Source organism: Anopheles coustani, chromosome 2 (assembly GCF_943734705.1).
Source record: "Anopheles coustani chromosome 2, idAnoCousDA_361_x.2, whole genome shotgun sequence".
Taxonomy (NCBI): domain Eukaryota; kingdom Metazoa; phylum Arthropoda; class Insecta; order Diptera; family Culicidae; genus Anopheles; species Anopheles coustani.
Genome location: NC_071289.1, coordinates 21415249 through 21439184, shown reverse-complemented (window position 1 = coordinate 21439184; position 23936 = coordinate 21415249). Strand labels below are relative to the sequence as shown.

Genomic DNA, 23936 nt, shown 5'->3' with positions numbered 1-23936 from the left:
TCAGTCGCCTTCCCACTGACGACCATCACATCACACACATACGAACGAACGTACGAACACACCCCGACCGACAACAAAAACCACCCGCGGAAAAACAAGATCAGCCGCAATCGATTAGCATCGGGAGCAGGCGAGAAACGATTAAGCACATGAATAATTTCAGCGACTTTGTGGCGATGGCTTCGGCGTTCTAGCGATGAATTTATTTCCTACCGGACGCCCACACGTGCCGTGACACGTTGGCGTGCCCGGTTCATCCACGTGACGCGGAAAACTGTGCTTCCGTTTCGGCGTTATAAATAAGTTTGAAATCGATTTCCCGGACGTTTTAACTGAAAAGCCTTTACCTACGCAGAAACCGCGCTGGAAGTCACATTGTTCGTGGAAATATGGCAAGTGAAATTATAACAAGATTGTATAACTTCGTGAAAGAAGGAAAATATTGCTCTTTTAAGCAATACTAACGAAATAATCAATAGAATTAAATAAAAAATAAAAACATCAATTATGTACTCGAAGAGCACGTTCATTAAAATTGCTCTAAAGACATCTTATCAACAAAGCATTTCAATACCATTTATGCGACATACAATCAAACTTTCTTAAGGTGTCGTTTCGTTCTACAACCTTTTGTCCCAATTGTAATTTTCCTTATGTTTGCCCTCTTTTAGGCTTTTATCATTAAGTGTTCTACAGCCACCCCTTTCGAGCTTGAGTGCAGAAAGTTCTTTTCCGCTTAAGTTTCCGTTTGACGAGTGCCATAAAGGACTCTACATCAGTTTATTTTAAAACGAGCGACCCGTTTCCGAAACCGTCTGGCCCGGGTTGAAGCGGTCGACGTTATGTTCTTACATAAAACAGCAACATATTTCCGTACGTCAAGCGTAGGAACACGATGGGCTGTAATTTTCCCCGGCTGGAGTTTTGCTACGGCCAGCCCAGCAGCATCGAAGCTTACGGACGGAAGAGCTTCATTCACGAAGATTGTTTAGTTTTAAATTGTAATGCATTCCTCTTCTCGTACGTACGTACGCACTCCAGGCTTTTTCAAAAACCTCCAAGCACAATCTGCACGGCATATTCTTGAAGGTAACACGTGCAAGCATCAACCGGCTGTGTGGGAGTATTCTGGGGAGCGAACCATTTTCTCAATGAATCCACATTCTCTGTTCCACACACACCCCCCGAGTCTCGCTTTACGTTTTCACTTGCGTAATGGGAAACCATAAAGATTTGCTCCCGGCAAACTGTACATAGAAAAACGTACCGAGAATCTCGCCAACAGCGAAGAATATGAGTTAGCGCAACGGGGAGGAAACTCTTAAAGGAAAAGCGCACGGAAAAGTTGCAACATTACATGGCGAAAGATTTTGGTCCCTGCCACGATGATTGTTAAAACTTTGAAGGGTTTCAATGAAATGGAAATGCAAGTTCTGCTAGTTTCAGAGTGCTATAATTGATGAACATAACTTACAGTAAGGTTGAAGAGACCAACCATTGAAACATAAAAATAAACAGTGCAACTGCATTTTTGAGACTTGGTAAAGACTTGGAGTAAATCTATTAATTTAATGGTGAGTTTCGGTGTAATCAAGAAGTACATTTTGGGTACAAATTCTACTTGCTTAGTTGGCCCATCGATCCTGATATTTGAGTAACGTACCTGAAACGAGAAAAGGAAACAAAATATTCATGAGAAATAATCTAGTTTAATTTATTCGACAATATATAATATCCATTCGAAGGTTTTAGTATATATCCATAAATAAAACTCTTTTTTTTAAATAACCGTTTCCATAATCTTGTTAGGTTTAAATTTAGGTTCTGGTTAAATAATTACTTTGATAGGCAACTGAGCATAGAAAAGTAGCCAATTACACCTCCAACTATCAATACCTGAGATCAAAGGTACTATCCATAAATATCAACACTAGAGATATGTGTGACTAAATTGAACTACAACACAATCCGGTAAATTGTTTACCTACCACAGCAGCAATGCCCTGATGGCACCCAGGATCCTCACTCTCTCCCCCCGAAATAACGAGAGCTATCAAGTAGAAGGGAAGGCTTTCGAATGCAAATCATCTCTCCCCCCTCCTGGGTAATGGCTGATGGAGTGGGATTGAAATGGAATTTAATCAGTCCATCATGCCACTAAATGGCACAAAGCAATTAACAAATTACAGAACAGAGATGCCTGGGAGCAGCGAGGGAATGATGTGGTGGGGGTAATAAAACAAATGAAACTAGTAGCGCATAGAAATAGGTGCTCCAATTAAACACATTAAAAAACAAAGCAAGAGGTAACAATATTACAGTCAACAAAAGCGTTAACAGAATAAACTGTTGCCTCTTAAATCCTTTCCATAAATAGGACAGTCGATAAAACAACTAGTATTATTGAAAAAGAAAGAGCAAGGTGACAGATTTTCCAAGCGAAGTCGAAAGACTACCCCCGACCGTCCGTAGCAGTTACAGAGAAATAAGATGCAACAGTGAACTATTACTTCACGCGCCATCAGCGATAATTAACACCGTTTAACTGAAGCGTGTAATTCAGGGTAATTGTGCTGCCAGCGCGCAAGAGATACAGTTTATTTTTATAGTTTAGTTGGCACCCACGGGTTTAAGAATTGAAGTGTAAATCGTAATATTTCGTGATGTAAACATTCAATTCGTTGTGACGCCAGTTTGTCCCGAGAAATATTAGTTCATGTCTCATTTTCATTTGTAGTGCAGACAGTTGATCACTAATTGCGAGTCTTTTATGATTCGCCCTTCGGGTTCATTACGGATGTCAAGCGTTCCCATGTTCCCCTGGACAGGTCTGTCGTGTCCCGGGACGACGTATGCCGGGGCCCATTACACGGCGTCCTAGCATCCATAACCCACACGTCTGCAGCTGTAACACATCAGTACTCAAAGGAGCGACCCACAAGCAATCGCACACCACCTACCTAGCACAAGGACTTCTTACCGGTTCTACCTACACCGCATGCGGCTCAACAGGAGTCTGACAAACGTCGAAACGATTGCTTCTGCGTACGGACGACGGTTGCCGGCAACAAACAACGAGCAGTAGAGAAAGACAGAGAGACAGAGAGCAAGAAACCCAAAGGCGACGCAACGAAAACTGCCCGAGACAGTTGAGAAATTGTCATATTGTCTAGCCGGGAAAAGGGATTTCCTCCGTAACGGAACGGGCCGGGACGCCTGGCGGGGAGGGAGAGGGTCTCAGACGAATGACAAACAATGTGAGGTGGAGAAGGGCGAGGGCGAGAATGTCGTCTTTTGGCCACCGGCAAAACGGAATTCCACTCCGTCGTCTCGTCCGTTTTATGGGTGTGATTATCGTCGGTGGCAAGCTGTCCCCCGGAAACCACTCCACTCCTGAGCTGAGGAGTCAGGTTCGTTGTCCAGTCCCTTTGTGTCACGGGGACCGGGGGGAGAAAAAGAACGTTGTTTATGCTGGCCACAAATATGGATGGTACGTGCGCGTGCGATGCTGCTTAATTCAAGTGTTCAACATTATGTGCATGCCTGGCTTTTTTTTTTTACTCCTTTGCAGTTTTTGTTTTGCACTCTGTCTGTTTGTACTTTCGAACGTCCTTGGTAGGGTGGAAGAGCAGTAATAAATCTTTTTCCCTTCTTGAAATAAAATGGTTAAATGCGTTTACCATCAAAAATTCTCACATTCATGTAAATCAATAAATCTAAAGCTGCTGAGGAAATTTATGCGAGGAACTTCTCTACTCTACCAGAACAACATTTAAACAGCACTGAAATGGACACAACTCAGAATGAAAAAAAAAGACTTGAGAAAGTAACTCCAATCAACTCCAAACAACTGTCAGCGATGAATGGCGTATGGTGAAAGAAAAAAGGAAGCCCCTTTACTTTTCCCCTTTTTGCTCTTTCACTCACCCCTAACCGCAAGGACACTTTCCGGGAAATCTCTCAAAGGATCGTGAATGTCATCTTTATGCCGAGTAAAAATTAGCTCCCGTCATGCCACCCCCGGCGGGAGAGCTTTTCCAACTCACGCTACTTAAGGGGCAGGGGGAAAATGAAATGAAACCGATTAAGCGTTCGTGGAAGAACAAAAAAAGGCGCAATGGAATGGAAGATGGCGACGAAAAATGGCAACCAGGGAGAACAAAAACCAGCACGAACAGCAGCAAGCAAACTAACGATGAAGGTTTAATTAACGTTGTCTCGCAGTGGCCATAGTGAGCCGAGGACCCGGACGGTTCCAACCGCACACCGTCGGATTGGCCGTTTTCCGAGTAAAGACAACCGGGCCTAACACAGCCGTCATTCCACCGTACTTATCCTCTCATCATACACCCTACCTCTCACTCTCTACTCGGATGGCAAATTATTTCCAGTTCGCAATTCAAGTTCGCATTTTGCATAACTTCTCTTCTTGTTGCTGAAGTCGTTTTCGTGGAACTATCCCCGTCATCGCATCAAAACCACCGTTGCACTACCCGACTCGTGTCAGTCCAACGACCTTGGCATACATTCGGGCTCTCACCTTCTCTAGGTAGGGAAACCGGTGGATCAGGAGAGAAGGGAGCAAGTTTTTACCATTGACAGCAGAAACACAACAAAGAAAACATTGCAGCAAAGGGGGTGTACACAAAAAAAAACAGTACGCCTGCACGAACTTCAACCACCTATTTCCAAACCACCACCAACACCACCACCCCCTGGAAGGAATAACAAAACCGAAGCCCTACAACGCAAAAGGAAACCTCACTGACCAACCAACCAAACTGAGTTTTTCATCAACTAATCCATCCAGGAAAAGAAGCGGATTAGGGCAGCATAAAAAGAAAGAATCATGAGCCGCACCATTGATAGCCACGTAGGAAACTTTGCTCTTCCGGTGGAAGGGTAGGTTAACTTCCACAATTGTTTTAGCTCCACTCCACACCAGGGTTGCGGGAAAAAAGAGACCGGTTTGTGCTACTAATTTGACTATTCACGCTTTTCGAACAATAAAAAAAAACACACAAACACACACGAAACAATGTTTTCAAAGTGAAAGGGACCTGCCAAGGTTGGCAGGCCGGAGGGAACTGGAATTCGTTAAAGGTTAGCCATGACCTTCCCATGAGCCTCTCTCGGGTATGCGAACTATGACACGTGCAATGTCACGTTCATGGCAGCAGTAATGGCATAACGACGAACCTTGCGATACCATCGATTGTGTGTTGGTTTGCTTTCTTTGTTGAAACGACAACATTTTCATTGTGGGGCGCAAAAAAGTTTGATACTAATTTAACGTTGGGAGAGGACTGGGAGAGCAAACATTGAAAAGATGATGAATAAATAAAGTCAACTGTCAATTTGGAAGTGGCATTAATCCAAAACATCCTGCTAATAAACTGTAATATCAAATCAATTTAAAGTGAATCATGATTTGTGACCTTTCATGAACCATAAATCACTTGAAATATTCACATTTTCCCTATCACTTATGCATCGATTGATCTTTTAGTTGCATCGATACCACGAGAGGTTAAAGAGGACAAATTAACAGTTTGCATTCAGAAGGATTGGACTTTAACTTCGATTTTACAACCACTAATTCGAAATTATCCCACCCGGTTTTATTTTATCGCCCGGAGATAAAAGTGGTTTAACTAGTTGAAATAAAACCATCAAATGGCTGATTCCTCCGCCGCACGCACAAACACAAGCACACACACACACACAGCTTACCGAGAGCAATTGCAGCAGTCGAGCAAATGGTTTTACCGCACAATCGCCCTTCCGTTTGAAAACAAACTTCTCACTCGAACGAGTCAACTCGACAATCCAACTTGTCACCGAAGCTCATAAAAACGGCCAATGCGATGCGCCACGGGAACAGCTTCACTTAATCTACGAGAATCGAATAATTGCTACCATAAAAGAACGATCATCGATTTAATGTGTTTTCCATTCACCCTCCCGAAGGTGGGTTTTCGTGGCGGGGAGTCGGGAAGAGATAGTTGCAACTTGTAATGTGCTTTTTGTTACGATCCGTCAAAGTTAAGAAAACATCCACCGGAACTATTCTGACAAGGGGGTTTTCTTTGTACCGCAAGCGACAATCTTCCTCAACAAAAAAAAACGAATGGACGAGAACGCTGAAGAAACTTTGCGTTCACAACTGGGAGTTCTTTCAAGCTTTGCGTAAAATTCTGAACTACTGTTTCGAATTTCCACCCCCATCAGGCGGTGAAGAAACATTTCGCTCTTTATCACCCCGCATCGATCATCGCCAGATGGAGAGCGCCCGGGTTTAGGCGTGAAAATGTTTACCGTACGTACTCTCGCACAAGCAGTACACCACAGTTAGCCTTTCCTTGCACATAAATCAACGCTTGGTACCGAAAAGGAAAGCAACAAATAAAAGACAACCCACGGGGAGCGGTGATGCAAAAATACTCCAAGAGTGGAAAAAAATAACACGTCAAAAGCAAAGGAAGACAACGGCCGAGACGGGGTGCACGAGACGAAAAGAGATTAGTGGCCGTAAATTTATTTGTATTTGATTTATAGCGATGCCATTATCGTGTACTCTCCAACCCCGAAGGAAAACGGGTGTACCGAGGAGAGGAAAAGCGTCCGGGTCGGTCCGGGGCACAAGTATGCGCGCTTATGTTGGTTCTCCAGTGAAGCGGGAAAATCCATCATCCGACCGGTCCGGTAGAAAACCCCACCCTCATATTCATTTCCCACCCTCCCCACACTCACTCCTTGCCTTGCGCACGGAAGGTGATGAAGAAAATTGATTTTCTTCGCACGCCATTCCCGGTCATCCCCCGCTCATACAATTTCCCGCCCGATATTCGGAGGCTCGGCTGTCGCCCGACGCCGTCTATTACATAAACAATGATTAGGCAGTCAAAACATACACACGCCTCCCTAGAGCACACCACCACCACCCTCCCGCACACATAGTAGTGCACAAGAGGACGAACTCACACCGCCCGGTTGAAGGTGAAAATGCTCGGTGAAAATCGGACAAGGAAGTTTGCACCGTGTAGTGAAATTTACGACGCACACCATTTAGGACTAAATAAGTGTCAATTATGCAATGTAATCGCACCGAAGCAGGTGCGCATGAAATTGCCGTAGGAAACATATCATGTACAAAGGCATGACAAAGGGAACACACAATGCCAAGTGTGTTTGTGCTTGTAGGCTGGCTCCATGTAAAGTGTCAAATAGTGTTACAGCGAAGTGCGAGCTTAGCGTGGTTGTTGATAATAATGTTAAAGTTGGCAGAGGTACATAGGGTAGCAGCGATTCACTAATTTCCTGTGTGGCATAATTTAATCCATAACGTATTAACGCACGAAAAAGGTCATCCATATTAGCGGATGAACGGGCCGACCTGCTTCTAATCTGCTTTGAACCCGCAGAAGTTTCAGCCACACACACACACACACATAAACACAACACAGTCAAAGTTATACCAACAAAAAGACGAGAAGAAGCACGCGTCGAGATAGCAGGACCGTCTCATTAGACGTCATCCATCATCTTGACCCGGCTGAACTCCGTCCAGCTTTTGGGTGTTCATTAAGTTATACGTGTTTATTTTTTTGCCCCCATTTTTTGTGACTTACTTTTCTTGTCCGATCATCTTCGATTCACGCACCTTCTGACAACGCACCCCCGAGGGAGGTGTGGGGTGGGGGTAGGGGGATGACTGATAAGGGATGATTTATTTATATTCTTTCACAATTTTCGAGCGAAAGTAAAAATATTTCATAAAAGTGTAGTTGAACCTTCTACGTCCATCGGAAGGATATTCTTAGATTATATTTCATCCAGGCAACATTGCAAACATCTTGTCGAGTCATGCAGGGGAGAACAAAGGGCTTTGTACGGTTGCTTCTCAGACTGACTTTGCTTAGAAGCGGTACACTATCGTGCGCACACACACACATACACCAACACACTAGAGTGCGGTAAGCACCTTGAACTTTCGCTCACCTTCGTCTCGAGTGGTCATTAGCAGGGAAGACAGGTTTAACAGAAATTAATGTGACTCGACGTCTCTAATGAATTGGGTCGAGAAGCACGTAACAAATACCTAACGAAGCGAAGCGTGTGCGGGGAGGTTTTCTGCCAAATTTTGCGGAATAATTACATTTACTATGATCGAAAGGTTTCTATCTCCAACCGTGGTGGATTTCGTTGAAGAAACGAAACTCGCGGAGTAACCAGGTGTGACTTGTTCATGCAAGACATTACTTGACTAAAATTACCCTTTCCAGTTAATGTAATCTCTCGCAATTTCAATGAATCGCTGTAGCAATTAAGTATGTAAACCACGTAGGCTGAATACCTAAAATACATCTTAACACGCTACGCCGATAAATCATCCAAGGACAAGGCAAAAATCAAACGGAAGCATATTTGGGCTTTCCTCGGCATTGAGACTACGATAGCGTGACTCTAATGCTACTTCAATTATAACACAAAAACTCGACTAAGAACACGAGTACCCATAAAGAACACACTACAATATTCACTACAATTGAACAATCGTTGAAAGTAAATAAAATTATTCCGAAGGACCAGACCGAGGCTTGAGTCATGAAAAAGATTTACAATAAATTGTATGACACGATGGAAAAATAAATCGCTTCTCTCCGTTTTCTCATCATTCGATTTCATAACACCCGCTTCTCCGCCCGACGCGGTGTGATGCAGTTGAAAAGGACGATGAAAGCAAAGTACGGCATTTCCTTAACCTCCTTTTAGGTGCGGGTGTGCGCGCCCGATGAGTTATTGCCGTATATTAAAGTGTAAGTGAGAAGCATCAGCGGCCAAATCGTTTACTGCTAGGTTGGTTGGTTACGATTTATTAACGGCATTACCATTAATTGATGGTACTGCAGTCAATCGTGCCCGTTCTCAATCTTTCAACGTCGTACTTTTTGGGATGAAAAGTATATTTAAAACTGGCCGAAAGTCAAGCGCATATATGTAAGTTTGTAGCAACTGCTTGAACCAGCAGGTTCTCAACCAACTTAATATGTAAGTTGTAAATAATGGTAAGGAGAGCACCTAGCTAAAATTAAGCTAGGAAATGTTCGTTAAGTTTCCAACTTTCCCCAAACTGGAACTCAATTTCTTCGCTTAGTCTTTTCCGCGTTTTGCTTTTAATTGATAATTACGAAAATATCCCCAACGTTGCCCGAGGCAGATAAGACTTTTATTGCCAACTCATGCCGTTTGCTGGGAAAATTAGAGCTACCACCCTCTCCTTCCGTGTGGCAACAAACAAGTTGTAACTACTTTGCAAACTTACGCTACCGCACGGTGCAAGAAAGGCTTCAGCGCAAAAGAGGCATCTGGCTGTTAGAATTTTTATTCTGAAATTTGTTTTAGAAAGACGAAGTTTTCAAAACTAAAGCAGCTTCATATTTTAAACACGAAAAAGTGTCATATTTCAATTTCAATTTTTTTTCAATTTCAATTTTAATTTATTTTACATTGTTTGCCACGCGGGCTATACAAAGTATTTCTTAAAACTATAGATACACTTAAAACAAGAAGACCAAGTACAAGAGGAGGAGAGGAATGGATTACATGAGGGAGTTGTTAAGACGTGAACGAAAGGAAGGGATGGAGACGTTGTAGTCAAACAGGTGGCTAAAGGTATTGAAGGAAGACATGGCGCGGATAAAAGGACCATTTTGGGAGAAACGCGTACGGCGCGTGGGAATAAGGAGAGGAGGCCTTTCCCGAAGGTTATGGGAAGGGACATATAGAGGGATATGAGAGAGGAGTTCCGGAGCGTCAGTGGAGTGTAGGAGAAGTTGGGCGATGAAAATAGCCTGAGCGTTCCGGTGGCGAGTCTGAATCGTGGATAGCCCCAACAATTGACACCGCGACTCGTAAGGCGGGAGGGAGGAGGCATTGTAGCCGAGAAGACGCCTCACCGCCAGGCGCGTGAAGCGTCTCTGCACCCCCTCCAACCTTCCCAAGGCGGTGACACCTGTTGGGGTCCATACCACGGAAGCATACTCGAGGATCGGTCTGACCCAGCAGCAGTAAAGCGCCATCAAGCAGCGCGGGTCCCGCACTTCCGATGCCAGGCGAGAAATAATCCCTAACAAACGGTTGGCCTTGCACACCACCTGGTCAATCTGTACATAGAAGGACAAGGCAGCGTCAAGCCACACCCCGAGGTCCCTGACAACCGACACTCGCGACAACGCAACGCTACTAATGCAGTAGTCGAAGTGGGTCACCCCAGCGGAGCGACTGAAGGATATGACACAGCACTTGGATGTGCAGAGAGTCAATCCATTCGCAGAGCACCATTCAGAGAAGCGGAGGAGGGATTCTTGCAGGAGTAAGGAGTCGGAAGGAGAGGATATGGGAAGGAATAATTTGACATCGTCAGCATACAGCAAGTGCCCATTAGGAGGCAGCACACTGACACAGTCATTAAGGAAGAGAGAGAACAGGAGAGGGCTGAGGATGCTGCCCTGCGGAACACCAGACACCCCGATGTACGGATCAGAGAAGGTACCCTCCACTCGCACAGAGTAAGACCGTCCGCTAAGGAACGATCTGATCCAGGAGTAAAGAGGCTCCCCAATCCCCAGCCGCTCGAGTTTTGCCAGCAGTAAGCCATGAGGCAGGCTGTCAAATGCGGCCTTCAGATCGGTGTAAATGACGTCAAATTTCGCATGATATCTTCAATTTATTATAGAGAAAAAAATTGCAAAACTTACAAATTCACATTCACATAAATAGGTTTAGAAAATAAGAAATCCAAGCTAATTAACCCCAGAAGCTCAATTCGTCATTGCGAAGCAACCGAACTGACTCGATTAAAACTCAGAGGAAGAACAGAAGATAATACGGTCTTTAATGATTTATTGATGCCAGTTAAATGAAAAGTAAACAATAGGTTGAACGTCCCTTTGACAGCCTCCAGTCGCATTGAACGGAAAAAATACAGTCTCCAACCTCGAGTAAAAATATTGAACCTATTCTAATTTCAAGAAAATATCAAGCAAGGAGAGAATAATTGAAAGCGTAGAAAAATTATCATCAGCTTTCAGTTTTATTTATTACAAGCTACCAACACCATTTTGCTGCCAGAAGAACCTTACGTCTCCGGTCTGCAATCTCTTCCCAGAAACTCTAATCACCAATGATGTTTAACAGTTTTTCATCACATTCTTTTCTCCCGTTTGAAACCTTACGATGATAGCGAGGAAAAGAATATTCATCCAAACGCGGAAAATGATACCGCCGACTGTTGGAGCTGGAAAATGTGTTCGACTATTATACAATTATCCTTCCACTACTATTACTCTCTTTTGCCCAAACGTTGGCAGCGAAACCACCGAGTGCTTCGGGGAAATGTAGGCAAGAGCATTTGCAACGCAATCACGCGGAAAAGCGACCCACGGGGCCCGATTCCCGGTATCGGGAAACGGTTCAACATCCTTCTACTACACTGCTCTCGTGGTTGAGTAAGGATGAGTTTATTGTTCGACTGAAGGAATACGATATCGGGTGCGGGGGGCAGGGGAGGCACTTTTCCTTTTTAAAGCGCTTTCCTCGAACACAGAGGAGGTATAACAGAGGGCCTCCTCTGTCATTTCAGCCCGCGGGTTGCTATACCCCCCAAGTGAGAACTGACTGATTTTGACATCTGATGTTGTGAAGAGAAGGAGAAATGAATGGAGCCAACGAGTGCGAATTCGTCCTGACGGCGTGGAGAAGCGGTGGAAATTTGAAGCCTAATTTGTTTTGGAACCACTCAGCGAAACAATGCAGACAAAATGCGGATGCTGTCAAACAGAGCCCGGGGCAAAAGCGGCTTCCGCCGAAGAAAGTGAACGAAAGAAATTCGGCGAATGGCTGCGAATCAAAGCGGCGAAGCGCGCGCTTTTTTGCTCATTTGGTATTTGGGACATTCATTTCAAGGATACAGATAGCCACAGGTAGTGTTTTTTTTTTGTGTTTACTTTGGTCATTTAAGTAGCGAAATCTTAGAGTTAGTAATTTGTTTAAGATATTGGAGAAAATATTAGAGATGCATATACAAAATGAAGAAGAGAAATATTCAAACAAACTATCATAACGAATGTAATAAAAGCAATGCCCTTTACTTTTTTCACTGTCCTAGACTCGATAGCATGAAAATGAAAAATTACGGCGAGTGACAATCCTGTAAGCGACATCGCAAAAAGAAATCCTAATATAGGACACCCACACACACACCCACCCACCATTCAGGATGGACAAAAATAGTTCTCTTCGCTCGAGGTGGTGGTTGTTTCTCAGGCGCACACTGACCAGCCCCAAACAAAGCGAACAATATTTCGCTCGCTAGCAACGACTAAAGATGACCGGCCCCGTGCTTTTTCTTCCCGCCCCCACCCACCTCAGGTACCTCAGAAAAGCATTGAATCGTAATTTATTATACACCGGTCACCGGCACCCACCTCCACCGACTTTCCACCAACGCGCCCGGCAAATAAAAAGGAAAACTGTGCACCACCGCACTTGGGTGGCCGCCCATTTATCCTTTATTGTGGTCGCACACACACACACACACACACTCTCGCAGGACGATGGGCACGCGGACTCACTCGGCAAAAAAAAAAGGAAATGGAAAACAACACAAGTACTCCAATCCCATATTACCAACGAAACCAACCCACCTCCCTGGAACTCAGAACAAGCGGCAAAAAGCGCTAAAACGTTCCACCTTCCCGAAGTTCATGCTCCGTCACGTACACCTTTTACATCTCCCACCACGGTGCTCCTCCGCCACCCCGAAAACCCCACCCGTCTGGAATGCTGGAGGATTTTCCTTATCTCTCCTGCCCGGCACGTAGAAAGCGGGCGTAAGTGGATGTATGTGTGTGCGTGTGTGTGTGTTTGCGAGTAGGTGCTTCCATCGAAGCGTGAGCAAAATGGAAAATTGAATTTCAATTTCCCTTGGTCGCCGGGTTCGCCCAGTAAATTCTAGCTGATATCGGAAGTGCGACTCAGTTGTTCCTTTTGCCTGGATGAAGAAGAAAAAAACCACCCCGTTTTGAGTGGAATGTGACTTCGTGCACTTTTGTATCTGTTTTCTGGCCTCCCCCGACCTTCGGCGAGGGAATATTCAAACAACCAAAGGAACTGTGTAAGTGCCTTGAAAATCATTCGTTTCACAATGAATAAGGTGTACGGCTTTCCGATTCTATCACGCCTAAGCCACTTAACAAAGTAGCTTTCTCTTTAAAACAAACGTTGAAACATAGATTACGCAAGGGTTAGCTACTTCATTAAACTCGAGCGGTACATTACGACAGCGGTACCTTGCTTCCCTTAAAAGAGTTACATTTTAAATACAGCCCCCAAAATGTTCACAAAGGAACTAAATCGTGTCGGGTTTACGTGGTTTAAGGAGGAAGAAAAAAAGCTATAACTCTCCACAGCAAAGTGGAGCAGACATAGCCATGTAGCAGCCATTTTATTACTGCTCGCGGTGCCAGTTATGTTTCAAGTCCTTGAACCAAACCACCCCAGACCGAGTGTTGGAGGATGCGGTGGAGAGCAGTTGCAAAAGCCCTCCGTTCACCTCGCTAAAACCGCCCAAAAAACAAAAAACAAGGAACAAAACAAAAAACCCAAAGCACCGCATCGCACACAGTTTTAGGTACAACTCTTGACGGCTGAGGTTGAGGAGTTCGGGACCTCTTTCAGCTTTATTTGCGAAAAAATCTCTCCAAACAGCGGACCATCATGTTTGTTGCCTCCGGCCGGTTCGCTCGGTGCATTTAATTTCAACCGCCGTCACCGTTGCATGTATGTGTACCACCAGACCACTCCTCCTTCTCCTCCTCTCTGCCCCATCCCACGACGTCCTTCCTTCTCGATCTGCACAAATCACTGCATTTTATGAACCACAACTCAGCCGACGATTTAGTCAATCCATCTCATCCGTCCGTTTCATTACGATTCCTTTTTCCCATGGCTGTACTTTGTTGGCGATATGTCCCCCGCGCCATCTCCCGTTCCACTCAACCGTTCGTCCGAACAGGAAAAGCGTCACCGCGTGGTAGATAGCAGCCCGTTACTCATTCGGATTCGGAACCAGCCGGGGGTATGAAAGTCGTCTGCCTCGCCAAATGCAATCGCGTACGTCTGCGAATGACACCCGGGCTTAACGTTTGCACACACATAAATGAAAACAATATTCAGCACCGCTCGGAAAAACCCGCGCCCGGGACACCACAAGGTGATTCGGGAAGGGGAAGGCGGGGGGAGGTTCAGCGGGATAGGCAACATGTTTTGTATGAAATTTTGCTTTTCCATTGTTGCTCGACATTTGTACTTTGCTCGTGTACAAAAGATAGTGTTTTTCTTCTTTTTTTTCCTCTCTTGCAAGCCAGTGAAATGGAAAAATTTCCAAAAAATTGTTACATTTCCCACCAGGAGTTTTTTCGGGAGTTATACTTTTTATGCAAAAAGGAGGAAAAAATAATATGAAACCCCCTGCCAACGAAATAGCACGGAATGCGCTCTCCCCTGCGAGAATAACTCCAAAGTGTAGGAAAAACTAGTTGGCCAAGCCCATGGAACCCTTGCATAATTATTTTTAGCTTGAGAAGCGAAAAGTTTCGAATGAAATTGGAGAAAAAAAAATGAACAGCGCTATCTTGGGTAGCGCAACAAAACAACAAGGATAACTTATGTGCATCCAGCCATCGGTGTGGCCTTTACATGCACTTGTGTCGGTGTGTGATGTAAATTCCCAAAAGAAGAATGTTGTTTTGTCTTATATTGAACCACAGTATATGGTACTTTTTTATGTTTTGTACGTGAATCACATGGTTTCCTTTACCATTGCATTCGCGAACAAAAAACATGTTCATGTATATAACTACCGAATGGTGTGCGATTTAATTATTTTTGTCGAAATGAATTTTATGTTTCCCTTTGTTTCTCGCAAAATAAAAACCAGCACACGATAAAGTAGGTTTTGAAGGAACGTTTCGGATTTTCAATGCAAAATAAGACTAAATTTGAAATCATCATGTGAGGATTGAAGTGTATACCACCCCGTTAACAACCAACGGGTTCCAACTAATTTTGTGCCTTGGCAAAATTCATTCATAAGAATCATTCACCTAAGATTCATTACAATGGATTCATGAATCTTTTGGGATTCGAATCTTCAAACGTTTATGAATCTTTCGAAATCTTAATGAATTTTCATGAATCTTTCATCATCTTTCACGAATCTCGGATTTATGAATCTCTCATCGAAAGATTCATGAATCTCCCATCAAAAGATTCATGAATCTCACATCGAAAGATTCATGAATCTCTTATCGAAATATTCATGAATCTCTCATCGAAAGATTCATGAATCTCTCATCTAAAGATTCATGAATCTCTTATTGAACGAACCATTCAGATCCATGAATCTGATTCTGAATTACACAACTCTAGTTCTAACACTTTATATCAGGATCGATGTGCATGGAAGTGCATCTTTTTTCTGCCAATGTCAAGCATTTAATTTTGATTCGACTCCAGTTTAGTTCCGTTCCCAGACTTCTGGCGTCCTTTGAATCGTTTCGTCCACCGAAGCATTCCGTCCTCCGTCTAGCCGCAAAGGACCAGCAACGATGTGTAATTAAACTTGCAACAACCGGATCATTTGCTCTTTCGATCGTCCAACCGTCGGTCGGTCGGTAGTCGTTCGTCGTCATCGTCTCTTATCCTTCGGGTTGATTACTCCCGGAACCGACGCTTCACAGGCTGGAGGGACCGAGTTTGGTCGTACGGTGGTTGTGACACACCAGCAGAACAGCTTGTGACGTGCAGTTTTCCCAGACGGATTTTTCGGCTGCGGAACGGATGCGGAACGGATACGACGAGCGCACTCTTATGCAAAAGTAAGCGCGCGACCGGCAGAAAACACACCCCGGTGGTTCTGCCACATCGTTCAAAGCATCGATAACATTGTAGTACGACGGTGGTTCGGCATTTTCCCGACTGTCAAAGTGGTGTGTGGAGGCCGCAAGTACGTCACAACGGGTGACATTTGCATAACCGCCTACCTGCGGGTCTTATTTCGTCGTCCTTTTTTGAGCTCCCAATCGCTGATTATCCCCGCCCACAGTGCAATCAGGCGGGAATGCTCGGGAACCCAGGCAGACCTACAGTGAGTCGCAATTTGTGTCGTTAGTGAAATATGGGAGAAAAATAATTTTAATAATTCTTTTTTTTTTTGGTAACCGTTGTCATATGTCTGTTTTATATTAAACTTGATCGTTTCGAAGAAGACAACCCGCAAATCCGAAACACACACCGACACTCTTGAAACCGGTCCATCAAAATCCACCGATGGATACCGGTGCATATGTCAATTTCCACTGGAATGCAACGAGACATGACGGAGGAGTTTCCTGGCGTCCGAAGCGCCACCGTCGTTGGATAATTCTATTCCATCATTCCCTTGAAGAAGCGGCCAGAACGATCCATCCAGAGAACCGGCATTTTCATCATCGCCATAGACGACATCGTCGTTAGATCGACATCGGGACGGTTCATCCCGAACCGTAGGCACGGATTCATCACCTTCCATCCATCCAAGTTGGAAGGAAAATGGATGGCTGCCGCATTCGCATGCGAAAGGTCGGAGGTCACCCGTCGCCCGGTTGGGTCTCGACAGTGGGGAAAATTTAATCGCCAAGCGTGATTAGATTTGTCTGCCATTCATATTTTATGGATCAATTATTTCCATTTATAACCATCGACCCGCCGCGCTGTCGTTGCCAAAGCAACGCACACACGGTAGAATCTCGGTTGGAAGCAGGTCTCGGTTGAGTTTTTCCAAACGCATGCATGCCAAGATGTGAGGAAAACCGCACCGACCTTGGAAATGGTGTAAGCAAGTGGGGATTCGTTAGGGAAAAATCATCAAAATCAAAGGTAAACGCAAATAAACTGAAGGTGAAACGAAGGAGCTCATTAACATTGGTTGAAGAAAATTGTGTCATTTACAACCGTTTTATTTACTCGCTTTAGATTTGAGATGTTATACTTAAAATGATATACAACTTCTTCAGATTGTAATAAAACATAACAAAAAGAAGTAAAATGTCCTTGCTGGAAAACTATTTGTTAACTACTGCAGTGTGTTTTTCAAACCACCAGCGACAAACGATTACCATCACCTTTTGCATCCGAAGCGAAATCAACTTCACTCAAGTCATCAGTGAAAGTCGCTAAAAATGAGAGCGCGCCTGCTTTCGCCCTGTGGCACCATACAAAAAATAAAAGGCAGAAAATGGAATACGGAGAAGCGCGAGGCGAAGAAATCATGCTCGTGTTTCGCGAGACTGTGGCTTCGGTCTCATTAAAAAGCAATCGCTTCGTCGTCATCAGAATCTTTTGCCAAGCGCTCGTCGTTCTAAATCAGCAAAACACAACACCGGTGGTGTGTGCCATAAAAAAAACCTCGGGCAGGATTTAACAGGCTAAAACAAACACACGGTGCTTTTATGTGTCCTTTCTTTTTCAGTCCTCTCTCCTGCTGCCGTTTTGTCGTCCTTTTTATCCCGACAGGATCTCCAAAGCTACCCAAAATGCTCCCCATGCACCACCCGGTTTAGCTTTCGCAAGGTTTTGTGTGTCCGGGTTTTTTTTTTGGCAAAAACCAATATCGATTCCGGCAATCCTTCTCCCTCGCACACGGAATCCCGCTGGTCCCGCTGGTTTATAGCACAAAAGGACGCGCGCGCGGGAGTTCACGTGAAGCATCATCAGCATTCGGAAGCGACCCGGTCGCGATGGCTTCGCAGCTTCGTCGCGGGCCGCTTTGGAAACAATTTCCCGCGACTAATTATGGTAATTAGTGTTTGCTTTGTCAGGTACAAACACCTCCGTCAGCGGAAACGACGACTGTGGGCTGCGAACTTTTCCCCAAACCCGCTAGCTCGAAAGGGCAAAGGTGTGACGGAGTGGTTTTGGCTGCATTAGGAAAGCACAAAACGGTGCAACGGTGTGATACTGGCGAGGCTTTAATGTAAATCTGCGCCAGCATACGCTTAAAGTGTAAACAATTCCTCATTGATCAAAAAGTTGTCGACAAGATTTCTAAATCACACGTTGGAGAAACAGTAAACTTGGCTTACCGGATGAATAAGTTTATCCATCAAACACTTTGAGCCACGTGCTCAAAGAAAGAAACCGCAAGAAAAATAAAGATATGGGGAAAGTTTAATCGATCTTTTTACTTGCAAATAACAGCACGGCGGCAATGAATATTGATTACACTTGTTGACGGGTCGTGTTTTACAGGGATTCGTTCAGGAAAAGAAAGATTCATCCCATCGAACCAGCAACCATCATCAAAGGACAAAAAGGACCGATTCCAAAGTAACCGTAACACAACACAAGGCGAGCTAAGTGTATGCTTTATTTCTCGTCTCACCGCTTCCCCCGCAGTCAGCTTTTCCTTTCCGTTTCCAGGGGAACACGTGTGCCGGATCTGCAATTAATGCATGATGCACAATCGGTGCGAACGTGATTGTTTTACATATTTAAAAACGCTCGCACATCTTTCGCTAGCGCCTTCTAGCATATAATTGCCTCCCGCACGCCAGTACGGGAGCTCGGGCAAATGCGCGACATCACATCACGCATACGGAATAAATTTTAAAAATTTATGGCATTTTTTGTCTGTTCTACCTCAAATAATGCATAGCAAGTGTGGATAAATTTACATCAGAAATAGACAAAATTATACAGAACGAAATCCTTAGCATATCATCAAAACATTCTTCAATTAGTTGAAGGCACACGATAATTGAACACATAGTATATAAGACCATGTTTTAAAAGAAAAATGTAAAAAAAATATTATGGAATTTATCAAGCGCACCACAGCTTGTTATTATGCTACTAGTTCGGTTTGAAATACATTCCCGAGGGATTAACTTTTAGATTTTCCCGTCCCGCATAATCATTCTCTGTACGCTGAAGGATTTGCCAAAGTTGATATTAAATACGAATAGCGGATATAAGCGTACTTGATAATCCTTTTCGAGCGAAATGAAAATTGTGCTTCTCTGCTACGGATGGAACTTGGAGAACTATGGAGAGTAAGCCATGTGGTAGATAATGTGTGCACAAATGATCGTTTTGCCATTGCAAACATATAAGCACGGTTTACCACCCACACACATGCATGGTACATGGTTTTGTCATGCAAAGAACATAAAATCAAGGATAATGATGAAAAAACACGTTTAACTCATGCTTTTCAAACTAATTAGCTCTTTTTCTGTTTCTTTCTTAGAGCGGTTTACAAATATCAAACATAGGAAAATGATGGTTTAGTTTTCTTCAAACCATCGAAACAAAGGTTGACAATTTTCGGTCCTGCTTGAAATATTATGAAATGCAAGTTCTCTTCCGACGGAACCATCGAAAAATTCAACTACTTCCTTCCCAACCAACACCTGTCTTCCTTCGCCAAGTACAGCGCTATCCAAGAATACCCTCCGGATCACAGGAGAAAAAACACGAAGCACAAATGGGAGCGCAAAAGAAGGCATCAAGCACAACGTAGAAATTCAACAGTTCGCTTCTCGTTCCTAGATCCTGCGAACGACTGTGGCTATGCTAAGACTTAGCGTGCAAGGAGTGTGAGATAAGAATTTCAATGCGTCCCCATCTACATCCCTCTACTCTTCTACTCAATCTCGTAGGGATCTCCAAGAAAGCGGATTTACGAGCTGGGGGGGTTCGGCGGAAGTGTCCAAGAGGAAACATACAACACGCTTTTCGCCATCCGAAACAGCTACACTCCCAGCTACACGGAAGCGGTGAACGGTCCGGGCGGATGAAAGCACAAAGTAATGCAAAACTTTTCTCCAGAAAATACTGTCATTTCCTCGCTCCCTTACCGCCCCCCTTCCACAAAAGCTCAAGCACAAGAGTCCGCACGCATTCGCCCGACCCGTCAACGGGGACACGGACAAATTTCTCCATCAAGTGCATCGAGAAGACGTTCGTCCTGCCCGCCTTTCTCATTTCGTTCTTTTCCTTTTCTTGATGAAGTAATTTTGCACGACCCGCTGGGACCCGGGGACCCCAACCAACGACGTTCATCATCATGACCTCGAGAAGGAAGTAGCAAAATTGGGCAAGTTGAGTTCGTTTTCCCTTAACAGTGGGGAGGCGGAGCGGTTGGTTGAATTTCGGTAGGACGTTCGCATCCGGTTTTAACGCGGGACTTTCGAAGTGGCTCCCTTTTGGAATATACCATTTTCCGGGAGCACTCGGTGGAACATTCCTAGTGCCGGCTGGAAACCACAAATCTACATACTTGTGTTGCACCTACACCGAGATACAGCTGCTAAAGTTCACAAGGGATAGGCGGAAAGCAAATAGGAAAGAAATACACCCATTCGCATCCAATCGGACCAAAACTCAACCCAAAAGCGATCGGGGATGAAACTTTAAACACGGAACATGAGCGCCACCCTGAGGCAGCGTCGGCATGGATCTGGAAAAAAAGGCAAATAAAAAGGTAGTCCACCGGAAAAGACACATACACATTTTCGTCACGCCCCAAGGCACTCGTAACACCATTTGTGCACGGCAGCTTAGTCTGAGAAAGGCAAAACAAAAACTTTGAACTGCACACAGAAATACACTCAACAATGAAGCAAATGGAAGAATATCACTGAAGAAAAGAAAAAATATCATTGATTATTAATGTAAGCAAACAATTTGGCTTATTCATTCATAGAGGGGTCACAATAAATTATAAACCAATTACAGAGTTTCGATGTATTTATACAATGGAATGTTTCAAGTGGTAGAGGGAAAATTGAATCGGTACAGGGGATGTTTACAGGCGCATCGGGGAACTTTGCAATCAAATAGGAGAATATAACAAAAAGAATCATGAAAACCCACCGGGATACTATGCAATCGGTTAGGGGACCAAACTTCATACTTCGCAAAACTCATCATTTCTTTTTACTAAATGGTTACTGAATGGATAATAAAACGTTCAAAAACGTTGTTTTCGTCCAAGAAAGTTTTTTCTACTGAAATATAAAATAATATTGTCCAATTTTTCACCATCTATATTTCGAGTTGTTATGGTTCTGTTAAACAACAGATTCGTCGTGGTAAACATGAAATGGACCTCGTCGATGGAGAACACTCGATGCGAAATTCTCTACGTTTGCTTGACAGACGAGTGTAAACTAGTTTAATCAAGTAATAAACGAGCAAAAATACATGATGATTAATTCTCTTTTCTTCAACTCGCGAAAGCAAGTTTTAAGTTTTGTGAGGTTGACAACTTGGTCCTCTAACCGGTTACAAAGCTCCCCGTTTGGTATGCACATTTCCCTTAGTTGTGTGCCATATTCCCCTATTTGATTGCAATGCTCTCTCTATCGATTGCATTTATTCACTATGCTTTTTAAATGTTACCTTTGCCTATTGAAACATTCCATTGTATAGAACGAAACTCTGTATAAAGCAATCCATATACATGATGCACAACACAAAGTTGCATGCCAAGAATAACGTTTAGGAAGTAAGTAACTTCTTTAGAACCTCAGATGCAAGAACAATAACTTCGGACAAGTAGAATCACTCGATTTATTTAAAAGAACCAACAACGTTTGACGGAAACCTTCCCACCGTAAAAGGTTCGTATGGATGGTGGGAATGCAAGAAAGGTATCTCCATCTTCTTCACCATCTAAAATCTATCCAGCATTACGGGAACATCCCATCCAATTGAAAATACTTCAAAAACAGTAGGGCCGTACCCTACGTAGATGTAGACGATGATGATAATGCTAACGACGACGATGGGTAACTGCAACTAGCAGCTGCTTCACTCGAGAACCAGCACATCCGGGCCACCCAGGAAGAGATGGCAAGCGGGGGCAATCTTACCGGAAACTCGCCCAACCCGGGGGGCCTGGGGGGTCACGCTTGGATAAACATTGAACTGCTTCTTCCCCTTCACCGACAAACCAGTCACACCGATGGAGGAAACCGAAGCGAATTCGAATGCACCCATCCTCGGTTCCAGTGTTTGTTTCCGTCCAACGGCACAATATGTATCTACTTTGTGTGTGCGTGTGTATATGTGTGTCTTTTCTGTGGCCCCAATCCATGACCAAACTTGGCTTCACCGAAGTGTGCTACTGCCCCGCCGGAGCAACGGGAGATTTTCACGAAAATCTGAAACTTTCCCATCTTACACTCACCGACAGGAGACACATGCCACGTCCTTCCTGGGCAGGCATGCATTTTGACTACACCCGGGGCACACCACAGAAGCCGCTGGTATGTGTGCACACACTCGCCAGGAGTGGCGTACACAATGCTTGACTTTTCCGAGACTCTCAACCGGCCGGATAGACCAATCGGACAAACGAGCGCAGCCAGAAAGTTAGATGATGTTGATCCAGTTGCAAAGAACCTCCGGCACCGGACAGCCCCTCTCCCGGGCTAGAGTAACAGGGCTTGCAGGCCGGAACGTTGCGGAATATGCAACCGGGTGAGGAAGCTCAGGGCCGGAAACCAATAAACGATGGTTAGAAATTCCCAATCCTTCGAGCATCTCACGGCGTGCGGCGTGCATGTTGTCCCTCTTGAGGCTCTTGCGAGTGGCTTGGAAGGTGCATCCCAAGGACCAACCACGGCCGTTCGTCCTGCTCAGCCCCCGCAAGCTGTTACCAGCACTCCAGTTCCTTTTGAGCGTCGATTCATTTACCTAATTTACCCGTTTCCCAAGACGAGCCACGATGCCTCGTTTGATCAATTATGAAAATGCTTTGCGATCATCGTAATTGTTGTGCGCCGAAGACCATTCTACAGTCCTTTACCTTCACACGGTGCGAGGCACAGATATTGAGACTTTGATTCGAATCCAACAGTATGACATTGGTTAAATCTGTTATCCACTACAGACCAGCGGGTTAATTCTTCCGCATAATAATTCAACACAACCACTTGTCCCACGCTGGACTTACCACTTTAACCGGTGCTGCAAACAGTGGCGCTGCTGGTTCCGGCTCCCGTTCGGCCTGTAGCTGGGCACGGGCCTGTTTATCCCGTTCTCTCCGCTCCATCCTATCATGCTCATCGTGCCTGTAAACCGAAAACAGAAACCGAAGTTAAAATCACCGTCTCAATTTAGGAGCTGCATGTTGTTGAAAGAAATAAAATTTTATGTAATCTATTTACAATCTATCTATCTATATAAAATTTAGTAAAGCACGCTTACAACTTGTAATGCTTTAAGCTGTACAAGCTCAGCTTGCATGCAACTTTGCTATGCAACCAATAAAGAACTAATCAACCAGAACGCAATCCAAAGCTGACTCCGATGGACAACACGCAGAAACTAAAGAAGATGTTTGATGGACATTTTTCAGCAACCAAGCTTGCTAAGATTAATATGAAGTCGGACAGTACCGATTTCAATGGTTCGAAAAGTGGGCCAACTGGACTTGGAATAAAATGTTGAGTGAATGTAATGTTTGACTAAAACTGCATATTTCACCTCCTAGACAGCTTTCCCATGAAAATATTCATAGTCCAGCCCGTGTAACAGGGCAAATGAACTAGTCATATCAATACTTGCTAGATTAATGAAGGTAGGTGTCGTTTAAGTCTCACTAAACTCTTAGCCTAAAATGGACGTTACTAAAAGAATAAAACATTTGATCTACTCATACCAATATTTGCCAAACAGTTAGATAATCGCCGTTTAAGTCACGCTAAGGTTCAGAAGTTCGCAGACTCGAAACGGAACGCATCCCGCATCAACCTCCATCAGAGGTCAAACAACAATGCGACATAAAATCATATAATAATGAAAAAAGGGAGTTCATATCGCAT

General features: G+C 44.2%; 1 protein-coding gene across 1 annotated transcript in view; it reads right to left on the bottom strand.

Moving 5' to 3' along the window:
• The window catches only part of LOC131264072 (uncharacterized), a gene marked incomplete at its 5' end in the record, with an annotated part of 52708 nt that extends 29517 nt beyond the window's left edge, over positions 1–23191 (bottom strand). Inside the window, one exon of the mRNA XM_058266361.1 lies at positions 23066–23191. Within this exon, the coding sequence (XP_058122344.1) occupies positions 23066–23191 (126 nt within the window). The remainder of the gene's footprint in view (positions 1–23065) is intronic.
• Positions 23192–23936: the final 745 nt, after the last annotated feature.